We start from the raw sequence: 25,616 nt of genomic DNA, 5'->3' as shown, positions 1-25,616 counted from the left end.
GATAATTCATCATCGCTGGAGGGGAAGAAGAATTTTACAGCCAGCCTTAAAATTAATCCCAAATGAGGGAGTCTCCTTCCAACACGAACTGAAAATTGGCAGGTCACTTGCTCTGCGAAGGAACGGTTTCTGCCTGCACGTTTCGGAGGGCACTAGGACCCTGCGCGGGAGCAGCAGGACGAAGGCAAAGAAGACAATAATTTGTTCCATTGTAATGAGAACTGTGAGTGTTGGCAAGGGGCACTTTTTCACAGGGCCTGCCTTCTTCCACTAACGATTTTCAGTGCCTCCTGTTAGCCAACCCGGACAATTTGTTCAGTTATTGCAACGGTCAACATATTTGATCTTGCGCGGGGGGTGGGGAGAACCCCTCTCCATCAACAGTTTAAATTAAGAGAGGGGGTGGAATATGAAAGCAAAGCCCAACTCATCATCAGCCTATGCAGGAGCAGGAGGGGTTTGGGAGTCAGCTGTATGCAGGAAATCTCTCACATCCTGAGTTTCCGTGCTCTCTCTCTCTCTCTGTAATTGTATATTAATGGGGCTGTTCTCCAGCCCCAGCTGATGAAAGTTTTTCTCTCAGTCTAGGCTAAGATGTCCATGCGTCGCCATGCAGAGCGGCTACGCTCCTTTCCTCCTCCTCCTCCTCAGCCCCCTGCCCAGCTCTTGCTCCTGCTGCTGCTCAGCCTCTTAATAGCACCACCATCCGGGGCTCAAGGTAAGTTGGAAATGCTTATATACGTAACATGCATGCATGCACCGCACATATATAACTTCCTTGTCGCCAAAGCGGCCCTCCCCAAGTTCTGTCAAATGTCCACGTTTTGCATTTCTTTTGTCCTGCAAGGAAGCCGCCCTTTCGGCATATTTTCTCTGCTGTATCTCCCCGGCACCTCCTCTTCTCCCCCCGAGTTGGTTACACTGAACAATCCTCTCCCTACCGCCCCGCTCTCCTTTTGTGTGACTGATAATATAGAAGGGAGCAAAGTAGAGGAGAAGCCGGCAGTTCTTTTTTCTCTGTCTCCGGACGCTTCTGTTGGCGGCTCCTTACAGCAGCCGGAGAGCTGAGCTGGGAGGGAGGCTTTTTGGCGCGCGGGGCGGGGGGGGGGGGGAGAGAGAGACGGACGACGCTCGCCTGGCGCAAAGGATGGAATTCCTGCCTGCCGGCGCCCGAACGCCTCCCACGAGCGCGAGCGCGCCCTTCCAGAGGCGGCGTTTCCTTCGGCGCAAAAGCGCGGGCTTTGCTGCACCGTTTCGAAAATGGGCACAAGAGGCGATGCTGCCGCTTCGCGGCGGTGTTGCCGGCAGTCACTTCAAGCTAAAGCGTTTCCGAGAGAGGCCATCTCTCCTCCATCCCCAGGACAACCCCCCCCCACAGCCACACCCGCCTTCAACAGCTGTGTGCAAATTATAAATGTAACAGGTGAAACTCCCCGTCCACCGCCGCCGCCGCCACCATTGCAATCCTGCATGCCTCGTGGCCACCTGTTGAATGCCAGCCAGCCAGCCTGCCTGAGTGCCGTGAAAGGCAGACGACGCCGAAGTCGGGGCTTGGGGGAGGGGGGGGGCGAAGGAGAGAGAATATCTGCTTCACTTTCAAAGGTTGATTTTAAGACAAACCACGGGTGAATCCTAGGAACGGTGAAATGTCCCAGGAAGGGTCCTCAGGCAGGATTACCTCCAGCTAAAACTTTGAAAGGTAATTCTCGAATTTAGTGAGGATTCACTTTTCAGGTAAGGGCACAGGAAGTGTGTGTGTGCAGCCCTACCGCAGTTGTACATGCGGTTGCAGAAGTTGCTTAGTATTGTTGTACATTAAGTGGTGTGCGAATATGTATTTCGGACATAAATAACAGCCCGCCCCATGGTTTTTTTTCTTCCAAATAAGCTTTTTGACCTCCCCCACCAATAAATGCCTGTTTTCTGATTTGATACCAATAAGTCACTGAAAAGCACCAACAGGGCTGTTTTTTCATTGGCATGCAACTTTTACACTACAGTTCTATGCCCACTTTCATGAGAGCGACATCGTTCTGAGTAAATGTGTAGAATTTTACTTTTACTCATGTTACTAGAAATAAGTGTGTTGACCTGTGTGCATGGTTGGGTGCCCCAAGAATAGAGGCAAATATACGGTAAGTGAATCTGTAGTATGATAAAGTACACAGCCTTGTTCTCACATAACACTAAGCCACCCTTCCCCAACCTGGTGCCCTCCAGGTGCTAATTTAGACTGCAACTCCCACCAACCTTCACTGCTGGCCATGATGGCCAGGACTGATGAGACTTGTAGTCTAAAACATCTGGAGGGCAGTGGAGTGGAAAAAAACTGCTAAACCATGGTTTGTTTGGCCCAAGGGGTAGGTAACATTTTTTGGCTTGATGATCACATTGAGGGGTTGCTATCTGTCCAAGGGCTACATACCAAGCTAAGTACATTTAACACATGCAGTGTGTGTACAAATCCACATACACTCAGTGGCGGGGTGGGGGAGATGCAGTTTACACACACACATATGTACACGCATTCAGATTGCAGGGGTGGGGAGCAGACAAGATGAACCTGCACACATTCACACAAAACAGATGGAGCAGGACAGACTCAGGAGCAGATAGAGCCACACAGAAAAGAAGGATTTCCATTCTCCAGGGCCGTGCTAGAGTAGGAGAGTGTCCTGTTCTAGCAGTTCCTTAGGGAGGAAGGAACAGCCACCTCTTACCTTTGAAAAGGTCCTTCTTCCTATGGTATGGCACAATTGTCAGAAGGTCTTTGACAGGAAGCAGGAAGAAACATTTATTCCTGTTTCATCAGCCTTCCAGAGATGTTCTAACAAGTGCACTCACTTTTTAAGACTGGTGCAGAGAAAGAAGCTAAAAAGAGGTGACACCCCCATTCCCACACCAGCAGTGGCCACAACAGTGGAGGCACAATGATGCCACCTGCTGGCTATTTTTTTTGGGGGGGGTAACCAAATTATTTGGTGGTTGGCTGGGCTTCATGGATCACCTAAAATCAGTTGGGGTGGGTAGTGGACTTGAGCCATGGGTTAACCACCCCTGGTTTAATTAAAGTGAGGCTTGTTTGACTATCTGAACCCAGCCCAGTATATTAACTATGTTTACTGGAAACAAAGCACAATATGAGCATGATCAATGTTTTATTGTTGATACTTATGAACCATGGCTTGTTTTAATGATGGTTTGGTGTCATGTCTGAACCCAGCAGCTATGTTTAACCATGGTTTGTTTGATCAAACCATGCCAGATGCTCAGCCTGCTATAGAAGCAACTGAGGAAAAAACAGGTTTGGGTGAACAATACATGGCTTGTTCATTTGCTTGTTGTTTTAACCATGGTTAGAACAAACTATAGCTTAGTGTTGCATGTGAATGCAACCAGTGTTTGGAACCTTCCCCTTGGAATGTTTTCTCAGTATAATACCTGTAGAGCTGCAGAGCTCTGATTCAGATTAAACAATGTACAGTAGTCCTATACATGTCAGAAGTAGCCCCCACTGACTTCATTTACACTTATTTTGGGAGGCATGTACAGTATTGCAGTGTGCTAAAACTGGGCTGTTGCATGGAAAAGAACCTCCACCACCACCCATAGGTGCCAACTGAAATAAGGCAAGCTCCAACGGTGGTGTGTTTTTGGCATTTGTTAAAATAACCTTGTTTGCCAAGCAGTTGCTGGTCAATGATACTTAGCTTGTAGTTTTCCTGACTACTGTGGAGTTTTCTGTAGTCTTTTTTTAGTGTTGACTTTATTGAATCAGTTTTGTAATTGTGAACCAGCTTTCGTTTTTTTAAAAAAATGAAATGCAGCATAGGGGTGTTTTAAATAAATAAATAACGGGATAATGATATGAGTTGATGAAGGCCATCTGTGACCCACCATGCTGGGTCATTCTTAAAGGGACTTAAAGGGACATTCTCTAGCTCTTGTCAAGCACACATGCTTGTGGGATTTGACTCACAGTGTACCTCTGTACTGAATTATGCTGCTTCTAGGCTAAATACTTGGCACACAGGATCCATAATATGATCGGTATGGTATTTGTGTTAGTTTAAGGAGAAAAATTATACACCTGAGATATTAAAGCATAAAATGGGTTAGTGTGAATGTAGGGTAGGCACTTCACAAAGCAATTTTATGAGTGCTTAACTGTCCAAGTGTTTATGTAATGAATTTAAATAGCTCTGAGAGAGTGTTTAAGAACTTAGATGAATAGCAAAAAAAAAACCCTATACTGCTTTTTGTAGGCAACTTATTCAGTCTCATATCGCATATCAGGTCTGTTTGTTTCTTTGGACTGCCCCACTTTCAATGTTATATGTACTTTAAAGTCAAAGCCAGTTTTGGATAATCTGTTAGGGTACTCAGCTGCAATTATACAATAATTACTGTACAAATAATGTATTGAACTAAAGCACAGAACATATAGAATTGCAGACAGATGCTGATCTTGCCATTTTGTCCCAGAACCAGATGGACCCAACAAAAACTGAGATAAACCCATGCTTCTGTATTTGAAACGTTCCTCACTATTGAGGATGAATTCTGCCTTAATTTTATTGAAATGACCTTCTGTGGTCATTGAGTGAGCCATGTTATAAAAATTTGTTTCATTCAATTTTATATTATGACATCCATTACATATGCTTTACCTATCTACATTCCATGCAACATGATTTGTTTAGTATGAAGTATCATAGAATTGTAGAACTGTAGAGTTGGAAGGGACTCTGGGGGTCATCTAGTCCAACCCCCTGCAATGCAGGAATCCTGCCCACAGCCTTCCCTGAATGATTGAAGCTTGCACTTAGTCACAGGCAAGCACATGGCCTAATTCATTGTTCATTCACATCTATGTATATTGCAACAGACCTTCAAAATAGGAGATTTATGCGTTATTTAAAAGTATGCAAAAAAGCAAAGTTAGCCTTATAGGCCAGTAACAAAAAATCCAACCAAAACATCACAAAATAATTTGCAAGCTTTCAAATTCTCTATAATTCTTCACCAGCTAGCTAGATAAATAAATAAACAGAATGGGGAAGGAAGGAGAGGGAAGAAGAAGAAAATTTGCTGACTTGTGTCAAAGCTATGGGGTATGTATCTGGTCACAGTTATAATGTGAGAGGAGGTAGCAGACATCCAGACAAAGCTCTTTTACGGTAAGTGCTCTTCAGATATTAGGTTGCACCAAGGACTGCCAGGAAGAAGAAACATAGTAATGGCTGCCTCACCATCTCTAAAACAACAAAAACTAGATCCGACCCAGGGACCAGATCTGCCCCTTCCCACCTATCAAAGAACCCGTGTGCTTTTCCTGGTTGCCTGTGTGAATAGTTGCAGACTTCACGACTTGAAGTATTAGCAAACTTCCCCGCCCCCGCCCCTACCTATTGATTGTTTACCATCTAGCCCAGTGATGGCCAAACTTGGCCCTCCTGCTGTTCTGGGACTACAATTCCCATCATCCCTGACCACTGGTCCTGTTAGCTAGGGATGATGGGAGTTGTAGTCCAAAAACAACTGGAGGGCCAAGTTTGGCCATCACTAATCTAGCCTAATGGAGAGTCAGGGAGAACTTGGAAGGTTGCACGCCATTTTGTAATACTTTAAATCTTTGTTTTGTAATATACAACGGCAAGAAATAATGAAATGGTGAGAAACTAGGGAATTTGGAGTTCATCACATCTGAAGTGATATGAGACCAGAGATTCAGAAGGTGTCAAGGTGAAAGTCGCTCAAATTGTCACTCAAATTCAATTGTCTCTGAATTATACTGGCCTTTGGTCCCTTGAAGGCTCCTTTATTGAAGCCTGGAAGTTTCTTTTTCTCTATCTCTAGGAGAGTCCTCAAATCAAATTGTTGGTCCCGCATTTCTGTACCTTGTCTCACTGTTGCTAGTCCTGGTGGTACTACTGGCAGAAATTTATTTATTGCCAGTGGTGCATTGATGACTTATATTATACTCTGGAGGAAGGGAGGCACTCTGATGTGTGGCAGGAAAGGGAGATCTCTGAATTTTAAAGAGACAGGGGTCTGAGGTTGGCTGGAACAAGGCAATCCTATTTTGTGGATAGAATCCAATTTAGATTAAGGCAATTATAATTAGTTATATGCCCTTGGTTTGCAGTTATATGCCCTTGGTTTGCAGTGTGGCTTTGAAAAATTTGGGATCAAACAGAGTAGAAATTATTTTTGTAATGACTGAAAGTCAGTGTGGTATAGCGGTTAGGGTGCTGGACCCTAGCCCTGGGAGTCTAGGGTTCGAATCCCCATTCAGCCATGAAACTCACTGTGTTACCTTGGGCTAGTCACCATCCCTCAGCCTAACAAACCTCACAGGGTTGTTGAGAGAATTATATGGAGGGCAGGAGAGCAGCCACTTGAGCTCTTTGAAGGAAATGCCGGATATAAAAGCATAAATGAATGTCATATGATTACAAAATATTGATAATAATTTGAGACAGAATACTCTGGCACACTTACTAAGCCCTATTTGATGCATTGAAACTTTCTTATAAGTAAACATGCATTGTTAGGCTGCAGTTCTATTCCTACTTTCTGGGAGTAAGGCCCATTGAATGCAATGGGGCTTACTTCTGTGTGGACTTGTATAGGATTGTGCTGTCAGCTATTTTCATAGCATGTCAAATCTACCATGCAAAATATTTAAAATATGTGCACTTTGTTTTTTTAAAAAAAAATCCATTAAGACTTTAGCTATCATCTTCAATGCTCCAAAAGCATGGTGCTATTAAAATGACTTCATTTCAGTGTCATTTCCGGCCCAGAACTTGAGTAAGAATGAGGACAACTTGAATTTACTGTTTGTGTATCTGAAAATACTGTACAATGAAACCATAGATTGGATAAACACATTCTTTTCTTCTCCAAAATATATGATCTAATATGGCAACAAGTGGAATACTCCATGGCCTGTTAATTGTGCTGGCTGATAGCATACAGCAAGACATACAGGTCTGAATGTGGAACTTGGCAGAAATGCCTCTTGCATCTGCTGCCAGCAGTTACACAAAAGATTCTAATCAGGCACATATTTGAAACTTTTCTGGTAGCGTCCTCAATTTGTTGTGGTGTATGTGTTTTTATATTTGTGTCCCTTTCAAAATACGAGCTGATTGAATGTAGCAAAATACCCTGCTTATGGCTGCTTATCTGTGAAAGATTAAATTACAATGTGAACGTCGCGCCATCTGAATGGTGATATGATGCAAAACACAAAAATATTGAATGAGTAATCCTCCAGCTCTTTGTCTTGACACTGCATTATGTGAAATGAACATGCAAGCAGGCAGGAGCTGGAAGTATTTGAGTTCTATTTATTACTAGCCGCAGATGCAGGGACTAATCCCTATGTATTAGTTCTCAAGGTGCTTTTTGGTAGTAACGGGGGGGGGGGGAATATAAGCAGGGACACTGTTTTATCTTTGTAAAACTGATCAAAATGAGATGTTTGTCACATAATATAGTTACAAAATTTACAGTGGTATTGTGTCTATGACTTTTCATGCTATCCTTTGTTCTCGTAGTTGTGAATTAAGCCCTTTGTGGTGGGGAAGCAGCATGTTTATTAAATTTATTGGCTGCTTTTTTACCAAGGTAACTCAAAGCAGCTTATTATACAGTGTTAGAAAATCAGATATATAAGTAAGGTTGCCAAATGGCTCCTTAAACCAGGGTTACCATCGCCAAAACGGAATGCACATTATTTCCAGTAATAGATGTATTTTTGCACACATTGGCTGGAGAACTGCCTTGCAAAATTTGGAGAAATGAAAGTTTTGAAGGACGTCTGCGTTTTGTTTCACATATAGTTTCAGGAAGTATGAGTTAGGTAGGTTCACCTTCACATGTGAATGGAACTGAATTTCTTTCCCATTTCTAATCATCAGCTGCTTACCTGTCCACTTCATCTTTATAGTAAAAAGCCCCTCAAATTTATCTGTATTTTGCCATTACATTTTGCAATTTCCCTTCTTAGGGCTCACCCACATTTCCTATTGTCTCGCTGCTTTCCCCTAGTGGGAAAACTGCTCTTAGCACTCAGTTGGAGCAAACAGCAATACAGGTTTTCTCCAGATTTATGTTTTCTCTTATTTAGCACTAAAGGAGTGGATTTTCCATGGGAGCGAGGGGGAAACGGCTCAAGCCCATGCCAAGAAAGTGTGGGTCAAGCCAATATACAAGAAATGAAAGGTTTATAGAGATACTATATTGACATATAAACCAGGTATTTTTTAAAGATACATTCAGCTTTGAAATATTTGACTTAAATAAGTTCTGCTCTTTCACTCTGCACCAAACATATGCTTGAATGACTGATGGAGTCACATGGCTCCCAGAATGAAGCAGTTTATTGTGTACAGAACTTCAGGCTTTCAAAGGTTATAGCTGAAATATTCAGAAGACCCAACTGTTAAGGAAGCATGTGCTACAATGGGTACTATTATATTCATGAAAGGGATTCATTTTAATCCCTTCTCAATATAGCAGTGTTTTCAGCTAGCCAAGTAGTAAAATGAGCAGTCTTGAGATTATAAAATCATAGAATCATAAATTTGTAGAGTTGGAAGGAACCTCAAGGGTCATCTAGTCCAACCCCCAGCAATGCCGGAATATCAAATAAAGCATCCATGACAGATGGCCATCCAACCTCTGTTTAAAAACTTCAAGGAAGGAAAGTCCACCACCTTCTGACAAGTGACAAACAGCTCTTACCATCAAGGTTCTTCCTGATGTTTAGTTGGCAGCTTCTTTCTTGTAACTTGAAGCCATAGGTTTAGGTCCCACACTTCACAGCAGGAGAAAACAAGCTTGCTCCATCTTCCATGTGACAGCTTTTTAGATATTTGAAGATGGCTATCTTCTTCTATCCTCTCAATCTCCTCTTATCCAGGCTAAACATACAGGCTCCCACAACCGTTCCTTATAAGGCCCTTGATCATATTGATTGCACCCTCTGCACACATTCAAGCTTGTCAATATCTTTGTTAGTGACAGCCAGAACTGGACATAGTACTCCATGTGTGGTCTGACCAAGGCAGAGCAGAGTGGAACTTTCTTCCCTTGATCGGGACACTATTCTTCTGTTGATGCAGCCTAGACTAGCATTAGCCTTTTTCTGCTGCTTCATCACACTGCTGCTTCATTTAAAGTTTGTGGTCTACTAAGACCTCTAGATCCTTTTCACATGTACTACAGGCAATTCAGGTGTCCCCCATCTTATATTTGTGCAGCTGGTTCTTCCTGCCTAAGTGTACAACCTTACATTTGTCACTATTGAATTTCATTTTGTTAGTTTTGGTCCAGATCTCCAATTTGTTAAGGTCATCTTAAATTCAGATTGTCTCTTCTGTGTCATTACTACACCCCCCAGTTTGCTAATTTAATGAGCATCCCCTCAATTCCTATACCAAGTCGCTTATAAAGACATTGAACAACAATGGGCTCAGGGGTTCCACTTTGTGGGGTTCCATTTGTCACTTTTTTCCAGGATGATGAGGAACCATTAGTGAGCATTATTTGGGTTTGGTCAGTGAACCAGCTAAAAATCCACCTAAAAGCTACTGCATGCAGCCCACATTCTACCAGTTCCTCCACAAGAATACCATGGGGGACTTTGTCAGAAGCATTGCTGAAATCAAGATACACCATGTCCACAGCTTTCCCCAAGCTTGCAACTCTATCAAGAAAAGAAATGAGATTCCTCTGGCATGACTTGTTTTTGAGATACCCATACTGGGTCTTATTAACCACAACATCCTTTTCTAAGTGCTCACAGAACAACCATTTAATTGTCTGTTCTAGGTCCTTTCCTGGTGTTGATGTCAAGCTGATTAGTCGGTAGTTACCTGGGTCTTCTTTTATCCCCATTTTAAAGATGGGAATAACATTTGCCCACCTCCAGTCCACAGAGGCTGGAAATTACACCTGCAACCTCCTTTAGTACCCTTGGGAGAAGCTCATCAGGCCCTGGAGATCTGAATTCACATTGAAGGCATATTTTGTCTTGCAGGTTTTTTATCAGTACATTGTAGCTCAGAAGGAAGTGATTCAGTGAAAAGGAAGTGATGACACTGAATATTTCTTTGAACTGAAATGTAGCAAAGTTTCTTTTAGCAGCTTAGCTAAAGGGGCAGTAATACTAGAAACACATCCTTTTCATGCGAGTAGTTATGTCTTAAGAATCTAAGCAATGCAAAAGATCAAATGGACATGCAACAAACCTCCATGTAGATTACAGTGGAACCTCGGTTTATGAACACCTCGGTTTATGAATTTTCGGTTTATGAACACCGTGGACCCATCTGGAACGGATTAATTCATTTTCCATTACTTTCAATGGGAAAGTTCGCTTCGGTTTATGAACGCTTCAGTTTATGAACAGACTTCCGGAACCAATTACACCCATGCTTCAGTTTATGAATGCTTCAGTTTAAGTACTCCGCGGACCCGTCTGGAACGGATTAATGCACTTTCCATTACTTTCAATGGGAAAGTTCGCTTCAGTTTATGAACGCTTCAGTTTAAGTACTCTGGAACGGATTAATCCACTTTCCATTACTTTCAATGGAAAAGTTCGCTTCAGTTTATGAATGCTTCAGTTTATGAACAGACTTCCGGAACCAATTGTGTTCATAAACCGAGGTACCACTGTAGTTTGAAGTTGGCAGCCCTGTCAAGTTAGAGAGAGGATACATTTTGATTAGAAGCAGAAGGAACTTGAATTAATTTCAGAAAAGCATGGAGTCATCTAGCTGCTGTTTTGTCCTCAGGCTCATCAAAGGCCTTAGCTGATCTTTAATGTTCTAAAAAAATGTTACATGACTATTAATTTTGTAGAGAAGAAAAATACATGATGTAAATGAACAAGATAAGTTAGAATTAAGATTAAAAAGAAAGAAAAAGAAGCAGCAGGATGTGCTATTGAATACATGTTTTGTGGAAGAAAGGGTACACTTTATTCCCTTTGTAGGATTCAGTAAGACTTGTACTGTATATACATAACACTGAATAGGACTTAACATTTTTAGCACGTACTTTGGGATCATTCTAGATAGTCTCAAAGATGCTATTTGATAGATACTCATTTTCTAAAAGCTGGAAGTAGTGGCACCATTGCAGCCCCTTTATCTTTGTAAACCTCTGTGCATGGATAACTTGTACAGATATTGGTTAGATTTTCAGAATGCCCATTGAGGTCAGTAATGAATGGAATAGGGGTGAAGAAACCACAGCATAGTCTAGATCAGGCATCCCCAAACTCTGGCCCTACAGATGTTTTGGACTACAATTCCCATCATCCCTGACCATTGGTCCTGTTAGCCAGGGATCATGGGGAGTTGTAGGCCAAAACATCTGGAGGGCCGCAGTTTGGGGGTGCCTGGTCTAGATAGGATGCAAATTGCACTTTTTTGAGTGTTCTGTTGAGATTGTGGATATGGCTATTTTACGTTGGGTCATACTGCTTGTGGAGTGCTTCTGGACTGTAAGGAGGTAGCTGTGGTCATGAGTGAATGAGCTTTAGCTGATACACCAGCTGTCCTGCTTTCAGGAAAATGAGGAACTTGCTATGACTTCTAACCTTAATACTGATCCAGAATTTAGGAGCATAGTTCTTGGGAAGGGGTCATCTGCAAAGAGTATCCACTTGACCACTGTATTCCTTTTTGTTTTAGAAAGTCTCTGCATTGCATATTATCTTGGAGATGTTGTAGTTCAGTGATCAAATCTGCAAATCTAAGGTTGAAACATAGGCTTCATCTTTTTGTGCGTAGAAGCAAGCACTAAGAATGATTGAGGAAGCCAGATGCCATCCTCTAATGTGGTCATCTGAGTATTTTCAGAGCCATGGTAAAATAAAATAAAACTGTAATCACAAGCTTTATGTGGGTTTTCCATAAACTGAAAAAGTTGCCTATTGTTCTAGATAAGTATATTCTTTTTCAAATGCAAATGTACTTGGCTGTCATTCCCTTGTCAGTGTTTGATTGATAATTCTGCAGTGTATACAAAGAACATAAAAACAGGCAATCAGTTGATTAAAATACATCTTAAAATTAGTTCAGAACAAATTAAAATCTGGACAGATGACAGTCTACAGGTAAAATTGAGAGTGGTTAATATTCTCTAGGGCCAACTGTTACCACTGGTCTTATAAAGGACCTGTGAGCGGGCTAGGAGGCCTCTTAAATGCTTGTTCTTATACAGAAAGAAAAGAATCAGACTGAACCCCGACCAAAGGCTTGGCGGAACAGCTCCGTCTTGCAGGCCCTGCGGAAAGATGTCAAATCCCGCAGTAAATAATGCTCCTGTCAGGGATGAGCCAGAGGTTTCAAGTTTCCCAGAGGGAGGGGGAGACGTAGGGGTGGAAGAAGGAGGAGGTGTGCCCGAAGGGGATGAAGAGGAAAGAGTTCTTGAAGTCAGTCTGGAGGAACAGGCAGGGAGGGATATAGAGCCAAGAAGTTCACAGGAGCAACAAGGGTTAAGTTCTAGTTCAGAATCGGGGGAGGGGGAGGTTTAAGCCAGCCCTCTCCAGGCGTGTAGAGAACAGGAGGGGCGAAAGACGGAGTGGGAGGGTTCGCCATCTTCTGGCTTGCTGGCAGGGCAAACACAGACCTCAGCAGAGATCTGAACTGAGTGACTCTGATGAATGATCATTATGTGCTAATGACCGCTTATAAATACTGTAAATAAAGACTATAAAAATGTCAGGAAGCTCTCATGGTGATTGTGAAGAGAGGAGGCGCATCAGCCCTGACAGCTCTTTTTAAACATTTCTGTTTAGCCAAGCCTGTCCAGATATGTAAAATGTTGATGTGTGATTGGGGTTTTTTAAAGCTTATATTTGAATTTAATTATTTTTGAATGTTTTAAATAGTCATTTTTACCTATTTTTACTGATAATTTTTTAAATTCTTTTTGTAATTCGCTTTGAAGTTTTTTAGACTCAAGTGGTAGAAAAATAAATAAATAACATCATGCAGCCTACTTTTTCACCAAGCAGAATATTCTGACAGACTGATATTTTATTAATAATGTTATATGTTTGTGATTATGAAATACATCTGTTTCTTCAGAGGGCAGCAAGTGTTAATTCCTCCACAATTTTCCATATTGTTTATCTCTCAACAAAGGCTACCCTTTCCCTTTCTGTGAGTAAAAATAAAAATTCTTTTTCTGTTCTGTTTACTTCCATGGCAGCATTAAGTCTTTCCTTTCATGATGTTATGGAAGGAAAAGAAGTAATAATAAAAGTGTTGTAGTATATTGAAGGTTGTTACCATTTGAGTTCATACTCCTCTGAAGGCTTGTGAGCTGAAACGAATAAAATGTTTTCCATCTATATCTGACCAATGACTGGTAGGAAGTATTTTCATTATGTTTGAGCAAAAAATAAAGGGCTACTATATGATTGAAAGGAGCTACTTTCAGTGCACACTGATTTTTTTTTAAAAAAAAGTTTCACACTTAACGATTTTTATACGTCTTACTATAATAAAAACTTTAAAGCAACAAATAGCATTTCCAAAAAACTGAAGAAAAATAGATAAAAACAAAATGCAACTATATTTCTTAAATAAAAGCTGAGCAGTGTGCAACAATATTAATAAGTAAGAGTCAGAGACCAGGAAAGCCTATATAAACTTAAGTTTTTAGGGAGCATTTAAAATGAATTACTGTCTCTGCCTCACAAATTGCCTGAGATAGGACATTCCACAGAGTGGGTGCAACCACCGAGAAGGCCCACTTCCATATTGTCACCAAGTGACTATCTGGCGGTTATGGAACAACAAGCAGGAGCTCTTCCAATGATCTTAAAGACACATGACATTAATGCCTTTGCTACATATAAATGAGTTATAATTAAAAAATATTTGATTGAAAAAGGAAAATAAATGCACTGATTAAAAAGGATGAAAACCCTTTAAAAGGCTTTAAAAGGCTCAGTTAGATGGGGGGGGGGAGTCTGCCTTGCCACTTTCAATCTAATGTAAAGCTTACCATAAGCTATAATTTTATATTTACAAATGTACCAGCAAATAAATTATAATTATTAATTTAGGTAAAATTTGCTTGATCCTCCCCTGGTGCAACTTGGCTATAACTGTGGTTAATTCTCCATAGTACTGGGCCATGTGTAAATTATTAGGGCACTGCTCCCCAAATCACAGCAACTTTTTGTAAATAAGTTGTAGTGATTGATGCACTGTTCACAGAGATGCCAACCAGTAATTGTGTAACAGCAGTGGGTTGGGTCACGACGTAGAACATTTTAAGGTTTCTAAGTTGCTGATTGATAACCCTTTCTGTTACTTTATCTGTCTTTGTTTGTTCTGACTATGTGTTTTATTGTTGTGTGGTAGATTATTATATTGATTATTTTTTACCCTGTCCCAATATCAATAGATGAAGGTGGGGCTATAAATATTTAAAGAAAGAAAGATCCAGAGAGAGCATATATTTGGTGGTTGTAGTGTTTATGCACTGAACTAAATGTAGGCAGGCGTTTTGGAGCACAGCCATATGGGTGAACATCTAGAAGCTTACTATCTTTTGTTTCCCCATAGGCTTACATCTCATTTCCTGTTTGTTTCTTACACAATGTAGGTTCTCCTGTGTTTATAACAAGCTTTTCTGCTTTCCATATCTCAAACATAGGAAAGAATTAAGAATATACATTCGGCATTGTTTGAATTGTATAAGTTACTCTTCATTTCTTGTCTTGACCCTTTGACATCTATCTGCATCCCCTTTTTTTAGTAAGTTGTTGTGAACCCTGTTTTGATTTCCTGTGTGATTCTGTCTAGCTGACACAACTTCCTTTGTGTCTCTTTAGGCAATTTACAGCCTTTGTTTCATACTGGCATGCATCCCTCTCTCATACAAATGCTATCTCTCTCTGAAATGTTTTGTCCATTTCCCCCTTTTCAAATAATTTATCAGTATGAGAATGCCCTATTTATGCCGTATGTTCCCTATCTTTAGCATAGTCTTTTGCACAGTTAACACTCTATATCTGAAAATGTTTACAGGTTCAGTATAATTCTTTTATAGGAAGCCCAGTCCTACTTATCTGCAAACAGGAACATGGTTGTCATACAGCTAAAGCTGGATCTGTTGTTACCTGATGAGGAAGCCAAAGCTGTCAGATTCTGCCCTAATTGTAAGACAAAGCCTATATCCTGTTTTTACTTCTAGATGCAGTTGGTTTAGAGATGTGCTAGTCTTCATGGCTGAATTAATGACCCATCAAATACTGCAAAGAAGGACCTGTATTTTATCAGTCAGCCTGACAGCTGATTATAGTGAATCTATTATAGCAAGAGTGGTGAACCCGTGGCCATTCAGATGTTGGTAGACTACAACTCTGACCATCCTGACTTTTCGATAGTCACTGCTGCTTACCAGAAGGGTGAGGGGATTGGGAGCTTGGTGTAGTGCCATCTGCTACTAGGATGATGAGATTTAGAGTCCAACAACATATGCCACAGGCCCCCACCCCTGAATTGAATACTTCTTGTATGTGGCTGCAGGAAGACAAAAAGGATCATTACTACTCAGTCATCTGAGTAGTCAGATCACCTAAGAAGAAGCCTTAGGTGTAATGTAAAGCTAGTTTTTGAACATTGCGCTACACATACAGGCAGATGCAGTGATATTTTTTCGGGGGGGGGGGGATTTGCCAGAATTCACCATGAATGACTCCCTTGTTCTCTTATAGTGGCGATGCCACCCATCTGAGAGGTATCTCAGTTCCGGCACCTCTCAGATGGGTGGCATCGCCACTATAAGAGAACAAGGGAGTCATTCATGGTGAATTCTGGCAAATCCCGGGAAATCCTGGCAAATTCTGGGAAAAAAGCCCTGGGCAGATGTAAAGATCCTTAGCACAGCAAGTGCTCTATACCAAAGTAGGAACATCTAAATGGGCTGAGTGTCTGGATCTTTTAATCCTTGTCTTCCCAATTCAGGGAGTAATGTATGGAGATAGAAAGCACAATGATGAGTGCACAATGTTATCATAGTCTAACATCTGGAGGGCACCACATTGGCTATCTCTGCTCTAGTTCTCTCTTGTTGACTGGTCTTTGGCACTTGACTGGTTGCTATGCTTCTTGTCACATGAACAAATGCCCTCTATAGAATGGAACTGAATATGCCCAGCCCATCTTGGGACTGTTGTGCTGTGGAGAATGGTTAATACCTGGTAGTAATGTTTGAGAAATCTTGAATGGTCCAACTTCAGTTGATGCATACATGCTTTTAACCAGGCATAGGAAAACCCAGCCCTCTGGATGTTTTGGGACTACAACTCCCTCACCCCTAGCTAACAGGACCAGTTGTCAGGGATGATGGGAGTTGTAGTCCCAAAACATCTGGAGGGCTGAGTTTGCCTATGCTTGCTTTTAACCATTGCACAGCTGTCTGAAGAGCTCTGTAAAGTTTAAAATTCTTCGTGCACCAAAAGAAAGTGAGATAACATTACCTAACTTCTAAATAAAGTTGGGATGTGTTGTTTCAGTTTTGTCATATATTTAGTATCATGTATTTAGTTCTGTTTAAATCCTTCTATTTCATCCCAGTGCTTCAAAGTTAAATGTATTTACTAGCATTAGGAAATTAGCTAACATTGAAGCAAAGGTATTTGGTCTCCCAAGATTTCTAACTATCTTCTCCACACACACACACACACACACCCATTTATTAAGCGTTAATAAATGTTGCACATTAATAAATTCAGCACTGGAAAAAAATTGCAGAGAGAAATATTTTGCTTTTTAAGATAAAAGTTTATGAAGTTTTCCATGGAGGCTTAACATTTATGAATCTTGTAAAGTAGTTGGTATAAAAATGAAGTCATTTAATTTTAAATAGTTGTGACTGCTCTAATGAGCCGAAAATAATTCTGCACACACATTGACAAAATCTACTTTTTTCATAAGATTTTTTTGGTCAAGTTTCACTGGACAACGATCTTTTCTTTCTGGAAGAATTCAGGGGTTACTTTCAAGAATTTGCAGTTAAATATTTATAGTATTAATTAGTAGGCTAGTAGCATTTCTCCCCCCCCCCCAACCCTTCTTTGATGACACTGTTTTGATTCCTCATGGTTGATACGAAACTGTGTAGATTTCATTTCATGCTAGACTTAGAAAAGTAATGCTATGTGTGCTCAAGATGTGTGAAAGGTTTCCCCGCCTTCCATAGCAGTATGAAAAAAATAGCAGTTTTAAATGGCCAAACTATTCCTTCCAATCTGTTTTGAAGGTTTAATTGGGACAAGAAATAAAATGTGACTTGGGAGAGATTTGATGGTGACCGTGTGCTGATTTGATAAGCATATGCTCTGTTCAGAATTATTGAGTGGGACTGCATTGCTCTTCAGGCACCCCAGTGCTGCATATTGCTGCACTTACCAACAGGGGAAGGGGAGAGGCAACAAGGGAGCTCAGAGTGGTGTGGGCACAGTGTGGTGTGAGCACACTCAGAACACCACACCCACTGTGTACCAAATAAACAACCATCTGACCATAGCTGCCAAGTCTTGCGTATTCCCTGGGAAATCCCCGTTTTTCCAGCCATTTCCTGCTGGCAGCCCGGATTTTAAAAAAACCTGTAAATCCCTGGGGAGGCTCCTTCTGCGCATGTCTGGAGTCTCTGGACATGCACAGAAGCGATTTCTGGCGCTGCGGCCATTTTGGAAATGGGCAGAGCATGCGTAGAAGCAACTTCCGGTGCTGCTCTGCCCAGTTCCAAAATGGCCGCAGCGCGACTTCCAGTGCCGCTCCCGGATTTTTCAATCTGGGAGTTGGCACCTATGCACCTGACTTTTAGAAGACATCTGAAGGCAGCCCTGTTTAGGGATTTTTTTTTAATGTTTGATGTTTTATTGTGTTTTTAATATTCTGTTGGGAGCTGCCCAGAGCGGCTGGGGAAACCCAGCCAGATGGGCAGGGTATAAATAATAAATGATGATGATGATGTAGCCTTGCCCCTCTAGGAATGATATGACATCTCCCTCACATTCAGGGACTCTTCAGTGGCATAGCTGTCTCACGCTGGACAGGCACTATCATGTCTGCAATTCTATTTAACATTCATATGAAACCTTTGGGAGCAGTCATAAGGAAGCTTGGTGCACATTGTCATCAGTATGCTGATGATACCCGGCTCTTGTTTTTCCCATTAAATCTGAGACAGGAGATGCTGTGCAGAAACTGAACCAGTGCCTGGGTGCAGTTGTGTAGAGAATGAAGGCCAACAGATCGATACCGGATTTATTTATTTATTTCACTAATGAATTGTTTCCTATCCTGAAACAATTTGCAGTATTGTCACATCTATGAAACCAGTTAAAAACAATTGCACATATAAAAACAATTTCAAAATACAATTATAAATATAAAAACAGTTTAAAGCAACAGCACATACATAAGATCAATTCAGTTCCAAGATAAATACCTACTGAATCCTTCTAAGATAAAGATACATTGTGGGTAAATTGTTTCCTGCCTGTTCTAGCTAGGGTTAAAGGTAAAAGTAAAAGGACCCCTGATCGTCCAGTTGTGGACGACTCTGGAGTTGCGGTGCTCATCTCGCTTTACTACCGGTAGCTGTGGGAGCCGGCGTACAGCTTCCGGGTCATGTGGCCAGCATGACTAAGCTGCTTCTGGCAAACCAGAGCAGCACATAGAAATGCTGTTTACCTTCTCGCCAGAGCAGTACCTGTTTATCTACTTGTACTTTGTGCTTTTGAATTGCTAGGTTGGCAGGAGCTGGTAGCAAGCAACGGGAGCTCACCCCGTCACTGGGATTCGAACCGCTGACCTTCTGATCGGCAAGCCCTAGGCTCTGTGGTTTAGACCAGTGTTTCCCAACCAGTGTGCCTCCAGATGTTTTGGGACTACAACTCCCATCATCCCTAGCTAGCAAGACCAGTGGTCAGGAATGATGGGAGTTGTAGTCCCAAAACATCTGGAGGCACACTGGTTGGGAAACACTGGTTTAGACCACATACATACCCTCTAATGAAACAGGAATGCAGTTTAGGGTGCTCTTGAAACTATTTTCCCGGGTGGCCTCTGTGTGAAGAGTGCCTTTCTCCAGCTGCACCCTTTCATAGCTAGAGATAATTTGGTAATGTGCTGCACATGTGGCTTCTCTTGCAACTGATCAAGGGGCTGCAGATGGTGCTTAATGATTATAATCCGATACATGCTAGGAAGTAAATCCACTGAACTCAGTAGGACTTACCTCTGAGTAAACATGCCCAGGATTGGTTGTAGCCTTTTAAGATCTCGCACTACTGTACATAGAAATAGATCGTCTCATGGAATTGTCATTGCTAAAATACAGAGCAGTTTGGCTGTAGTCCAACCAAGTTAAACACTTAAATCTCATTAGAATCCTGTTAAAATTTCTCTGACCTAGAAGTACGCAACTTTGACTGGACCAAACCCATAGTGAGTAACTTGAGGCCCACGGAGCTTTATTACATTTTAGAGCTGTTTCTCTGGCAGCTATAATTAGTATAATTAGGAGTAAGAAATAAAAGCCAGAAACCAGTTGCTTTTTTTGACATAGCACTAATAATCTGACTCTGCGGTGCATACTGTGTTAGCTTGTATCTTCTCTCTTTGAGATGATTCTTTCACTAATGTGCATCTAGGACACCTAGGGATTGTAAATACTCTGCGACTTGCATGTTTCGGATAAAACATTTTGAAACTACTGAGATAATTGATCATTATGCCCATGGCAGGGGAAAAAACCACCTCAAATAGCTTGTAGAAATGGCACACAACTGTGGAGTTTTATTCAGAGAAGAATAAAACGTTAAAGATCTTTAAAATATTTCGGGGAGATAATACAAAGTCTTAAATAAAAATGGTTAAGCCCTTTGTGCAAAATCAATGTGAAGATCCATGGGTGTAGCCAGGATTTTTGTTGGGGGGGGGCAGGACTTCGTTAGAGGGGGCCCCCCAGAACTGACATGATTAGTTAAGTTAAAAGGTAAAGGTAAAGGCGCCCCTGACCATCAGGTACAGTCTTGTCCGACTCTGGGGTTGCGGCGCTCATCTCGCTCTATAGGCCGAGGGAGCTGGCATTTGTCCGCAGACAGCTTCCAGGTCATGTGGCCAGCATGACAAAGCTGCTTCTGGCGAACCAGAGCAGTGCACGGAAACACCGTTTACCTTACCGCCGAAGTGGTCCCTATTTATCTACTTGCACTTTGATGTGCTTTTGAACTGCTAGGTGGGCAGGAGCTGGGACCGAACAACAGGAGCTCACCCCATTGCAGGGATTCAAACCGCTGACCTTCTGATCAGCAAGCCCTAGACTCTGTGGTTTAACCCACAGCCGCCACCTGGGTTCAGTTAGTTATTTCTAATGTTTTACTTGATCTATGGGGCAGCAGCTGCCTCCCTACCCCCCACCCCCACCCCTGGCTATGCTCATGTGAAGAGCTGTATAACCCGAGATGTAACCTTATTGTAGGATAGCAAGGACTCGAGTAAAGGAAATGAAAGAACATAAGAGGAAATTGCTATTTATTTATCTTTAGTGGTTTTGCCATACTAGGATGGTTTTGTTCTAACGTACCACTAAACAATGGTTTAACAGTAATGTGAATTAGCCAAGTTTTTCCCAGGCTCATGCAATTCCCTTTCTTTCCTTCTCTAGTGTAGCTGCAAGAGGAAATAAGACACACTTTAGATAAACCCCAGTTTAGCATCATCTGAGACCTAAACTATTATTAATCTTAACTATGGTTACTGAAAACAGAGCGCCTATACAGAATGCAGTGGAGACATGTGAGAAACCTCTGCCTTTTCAGCATTTACTCTTAATATCTTACCTTAGCCTCAGGGACCTTCTGAAAGGGTGCCAGGGACCACAGTCTTCAGAAGCAACTGGGTTGGTGTAAAGTACTGAAGGCAGCCCTGTTCAGGGAGGCTTTTAATGTTTAATAGATTACTGTGTTTTATTTTTCTGTTGGAAGCCGCCCAGAGTGGCTGGGGAAACCCAGCCACATGGGTGGGGGTATAAATAATAAATTATTATTATTATTACCTTCCATTATCATTTTTCCTTCTATTTCAAATTAACCTCTTTCTATTCCTTCTTCCGTATGTGCAAACAATTTCTTTATCTACTTCCAAAGTGAAAACAACATAATACGGAACCAAAAAGTAGACCACATAAATGCTCTCTTGTGTATCACATCTTTAAGTATTACATTGGTGTTTTACCTTCTCAGTTTATTTCAGTTAGCAATATTTTGTATAGTATGTGCAATATGTTTATTAACATTAAACTTTTTCATTTTTTCCTCTAGCGGGGAATGCAAAGCACAAGATGGAATTCTCCAGGCAATGGATTCAAAAGAACCAACCGGCACACTATGAAATAATAGTCCCTTATCTCCTGAGTAGTGAACAGTGGACACCATTAAAAAGCTTCAAGGTATGATTTCATTTGGCTGTTTATTGTTATATAACCTCATAGAATATAGCCCATCTGCATGCAGGACTACAGTGATAGCCTGAAATATTCTCTCTCTCTCTCTCTCTCTCTCTCTCTCTCTCTCTCTCTCTCTCTCTCTCTCTCTCTCTGTGTGTGTGTGTGTGTGTGTGTTTACAAACATATTACTATGTGGAATGATACTCTTAAATTATTTAGAGTCCTTAGAGAGAGATACCACATAATGTGACTCATTGTTTAGATTTTATCTCATGATGCTGATTCATTTTTATTAGCTAGAGTTTTTGAAGATATAAGCTTCCCCCAACGTAAAAGACCATAGAGGCTCTTTTGTTATATTTTTCTCTGTCTGAATGTCTGTGGTTTAAAACAGAAATCTAAACTGCATTATTTTGTTCTGTTAATATTGCTATCAAAAAAGAAGTGATCAACAATGGATTAGTAGAATTAAATAGAAGCCCATTGAAAATAAGATAACTAGACTAACCTCAACTTTTGCTTCCAGTCTTTATTCAGTTGATTTTGCCAGTTGCAAAAGTCACTTATTGACCAATTGTGACATTAGAAAGGTTACCAGCTTTTCTGGGTCTGTTAGTACATTGGAATTCTGAGAGAATGTTGTATGTGCCCCCGCATTATTATTTTTCCTTGACGTCTGGGTTGAACTCTGATTCAGCAGAATTAATATGGATTCTGTTGAATTTGAATAATTTTACATGGGGTTCTTATCAAAACACCATCCATTTGATCTAAGACATGGATCTCCAAGGATATTCATGGCTTTCTTTTTTTACTTTGGTGGCTTTGTTGCCATCCTATGAAGTCACAAAGCACTTTTGTGGACAAAGAGGTAACTACCGGTAATGATTTGATGGTAGCTCTGAGGTGATCCCTTGTCAAAATGGCAAAGATTGATATTGATTCATTTGTTGAATTTATATGTTTGTACCATGGCAGCACTGAAAAGCACCAGATGATTGTTGTGGCTCAGTAAATAGAGAGATAGATTTGACAGTGGGTTGGTGGCTGGAAGAGGGAAATTTCAGAATTTCCCTGTTTTACTGGATCTGACTATTGGCTTCTGAGGCTTTGTAAGCTCCAGAAGTTTCCAGTTGTATCGGAAAGCACCGTATTGGTGATGACTAGTGCCTTTTATGGTACAATTAGAATTTCTCGCAGCACAATCCTGATTTATATTTACAGAGAAGTAAGCCCCAGTGCATTCAGTAGAGCTGCTCCCACGTAAATGTCCATATGATTTTGCATAGAATTTAATAGATGAATTAGATTTTGTAATGTTTTGAGTTTTAGAAGACAAGTCTTGGTATATGTGGTGATTTAGTTATGAAAATGTATGGTTGCATGCATTCACTTAGCCTTCATTATCTTTCCTAATTGGCAGGGGGATAATTGCCAACTTTTAAAATACAGCATTCACCAAAGAGGCATACATGTGGGATCTTAAGCAAACTAACACAATGTCTTATGTATTAGATATCTTCCTGATTCTATTTTTAGATCATTTAATCAGAAACAGATGGTGTGCTTTTTATAATTCTTTAGAGATTTCAGATTTAGTGAGTGTAGTCTGTTGAAAGGGTTACAGCACAGACCTTTTCTGAGAACAATGATAAAGTATTTATATCATTAATTTGTTTCCCATACTGCTTCCAATTCAAGGTGAATATTAAAAAAAAGATTTGTGGTTTGGTACAGAAATCCATGTGGAGCATCAGTGCCTTGCTTTCCTGGGAACTGATGGAAACTTCGCTTTTATCTTAAGTTTCCACCAGCATCCATGGAAGGAAGGCACTGGTGTCCCCCATGGATTTCTGTATCAAACCACAAATCTTTTTTTAATGTTCACCTTGAATTAGAACCCATTAAATTCAGGGCCAACAATAATGGATATGAGATGTGTTGACTGAGGGCCCAGGCAGCTGCTTTGAATAGAGGGAAGGTAGAGCCTTGAGAGAGGCCTTTAAATTCTTTCCTATGCCCTTTCCTTAATTGTAAATAAATGCCCCTCTCAAAGCTGGAGTTATTTGGCAGGGTGAGAGAGGCGGGAGAAATTAGTGAAGGTTAGGATTAGAACAGTACCTGCACCAGTATCCATTCTAACTTCATCTTTTTACTTTCCAGTATTAAAGGAAATGTTTGAGGGGAAATGTTTTGTCTTAGTAGAAATTATTTAAGACATTTATGTTTTTTTAATAATTGTGTGATCCTAGTGGTGGGGACCCGGGTGGTGCTGTGGTCTAAACCACAGAGCCTAGGGCTTGCCAATCAGAAGGTTGGCGGTTCGAATCCCCGTGACGGTGTGAGCTCCCATTGTTTGGTCCCAGCTCCTGCCCACCTAGCAATTCGAAAGCACGTCAAGTGCAAGTAGATAAATAGGTACCGCTCCGGTGGGAAGATAAACGGCATTTCCGTGCGCTGCTCTGGTTTGCCAGAAGTGGCTTAGTCATGCTGGCCACATGACTTGGAAGCTTTCTGCGAACAAACGCCGGCTTACTCGGCCTATAGAGCGAGATGAGCGCGTAACCCCAGAGTCGTCCGCAACTGGACCTAACGGTCAGGGGTACCTTTACCTTTACCTTTTAGTGGCAGGGAAGTTTTCCTTATTTAGCAGGCAGTATTTCCCCCTAAAACATAGTTTAAAGATTAACTATTAAGCCAATTTTCCTGGAGGCATATCAGTTGCGTGTCAAACCCCCAAGCCACCCCCTTGAGAATAAAGACACAAGGACACAGAATTTTAGGTTAATGTTAATGGGCAAAATTTAGGTCACAACTTTATTGGTTACAGAATGTGAGTGGTATTGGCTTACGTATTGGACCCGAACCGACTATATCTGACTCCTGCCCGCCTTGCAGGGAGTCTGGCAAGGGTAAACCACCAGTCTGGGGAGCCGCGCTAATGTGGATCGACTCGAGCATCCCCCAGGTTCCCGATGGGGTCATGGCATAGCCCTAGCCCCTCCCCGGGCTTCGGATGAGATCCACACTCTCGGATTCCTTTAACGCAGGGGTAGGCAACCTAAACTTGGTTTAAAGATTAACTATTAAGCCAGTATTGCTGGGAGGCATATCAGTTGTTTTAACACAGAATACTTTTCTGACAATATTTTGAAGCTGTTGTGTCAGCATTTCAATTTACTGGCAGCCTGGGGTTTGTCCAAGTGAAAATGTTGTTCTGTGGGTCAGACTCTTCCATTACATGCAGCTTACAAGCAAGGTAACATCACTTCATTAAAAGATGCTAGTTGCAAGAAAAGTCTGTATATTTTACCCGGGAAAAGAGTTGCCAAACTGCAGGGATCTTCCAGTATAAGTAGCGGATAAAGAACTTTACTCTCTGCATTGCTGAAACAAGTGGAGCCTTGTAAATCCTCAAAGCTGGCAAGATTTTGGGGGAAATGCTAGCAATACTTAATTCATGGGAACCAAAAGACTGTGAAGCAAGTGCATTATTGATTCCTATACTTTCATAGTACGGACTTGCAATTGTCTTGTGTTTTTAGCCATGGCTGCAGGGCAAGAAAAGGATTGTGTGTGTGTGTGTGTGTGTGTGTGTGTGTGTGTGTGAAAAAAGGTGTAAAATATGACCAAAATACACCACTAAATTCAGTTGTCTTCTACTATTTTCTAGGGAAATTATTTTAAAGGTTGTTTTTGCTTTGTAAGCAGCCTTTAAGGCAATGTTTCTCAACCTTTGATAACCCATGTACCCTTTTAGCTAATATAAACATATGCACCCGTCAATCCTGGCTCCCCTAATGATTTCAATCCTTTTGAAAATTCGAATGAAATATTGTGAATTTTAATTATAGTTAATAGTTTTTGGCTTAATAAAAGTGAATCTAAATGCTTATAAATTCTAAAAAAGCAATTATTCAAATTTTCAAAAAATCCATATGAAATTTAAAATTTCAACAAGACTGCTACAATTTGTATTGACATGAACACTGATGATGTTGCATGCTAGGCTCAATGTCTTGCATTCAGGACACAGCTTAGGTCACTTTCAACATCCAGTATGTTGAGCTGCTTTGTTTTAATAGTTATAAGAGTGGGGGGGGGAGTTT

General features: G+C 41.2%; 1 protein-coding gene across 4 annotated transcripts in view; it reads left to right on the top strand.

The window, feature by feature from the left end:
* Window positions 1-25,616, top strand: part of ADAM12 (ADAM metallopeptidase domain 12) — a 183,539-nt gene continuing 157,923 nt past the window's right edge. For all 4 annotated transcript variants that reach the window (XM_035137598.1, XM_035137596.1, XM_035137597.2 and 1 more), the window contains exons 1-2: window positions 1-718; window positions 21,383-21,510. In XM_035137598.1, the coding sequence (XP_034993489.1) occupies window positions 595-718; window positions 21,383-21,510 (252 nt within the window). In that variant the 5' untranslated portion in view covers window positions 1-594. The remainder of the gene's footprint in view (window positions 719-21,382; window positions 21,511-25,616) is intronic.

This window comes from Zootoca vivipara, chromosome 5 (genome assembly GCF_963506605.1).
Source record: "Zootoca vivipara chromosome 5, rZooViv1.1, whole genome shotgun sequence".
Classification (NCBI taxonomy): domain Eukaryota; kingdom Metazoa; phylum Chordata; class Lepidosauria; order Squamata; family Lacertidae; genus Zootoca; species Zootoca vivipara.
Note: the sequence above shows the minus strand (reverse complement) of the source record. Positions and strands in the feature narration are given on the sequence as shown.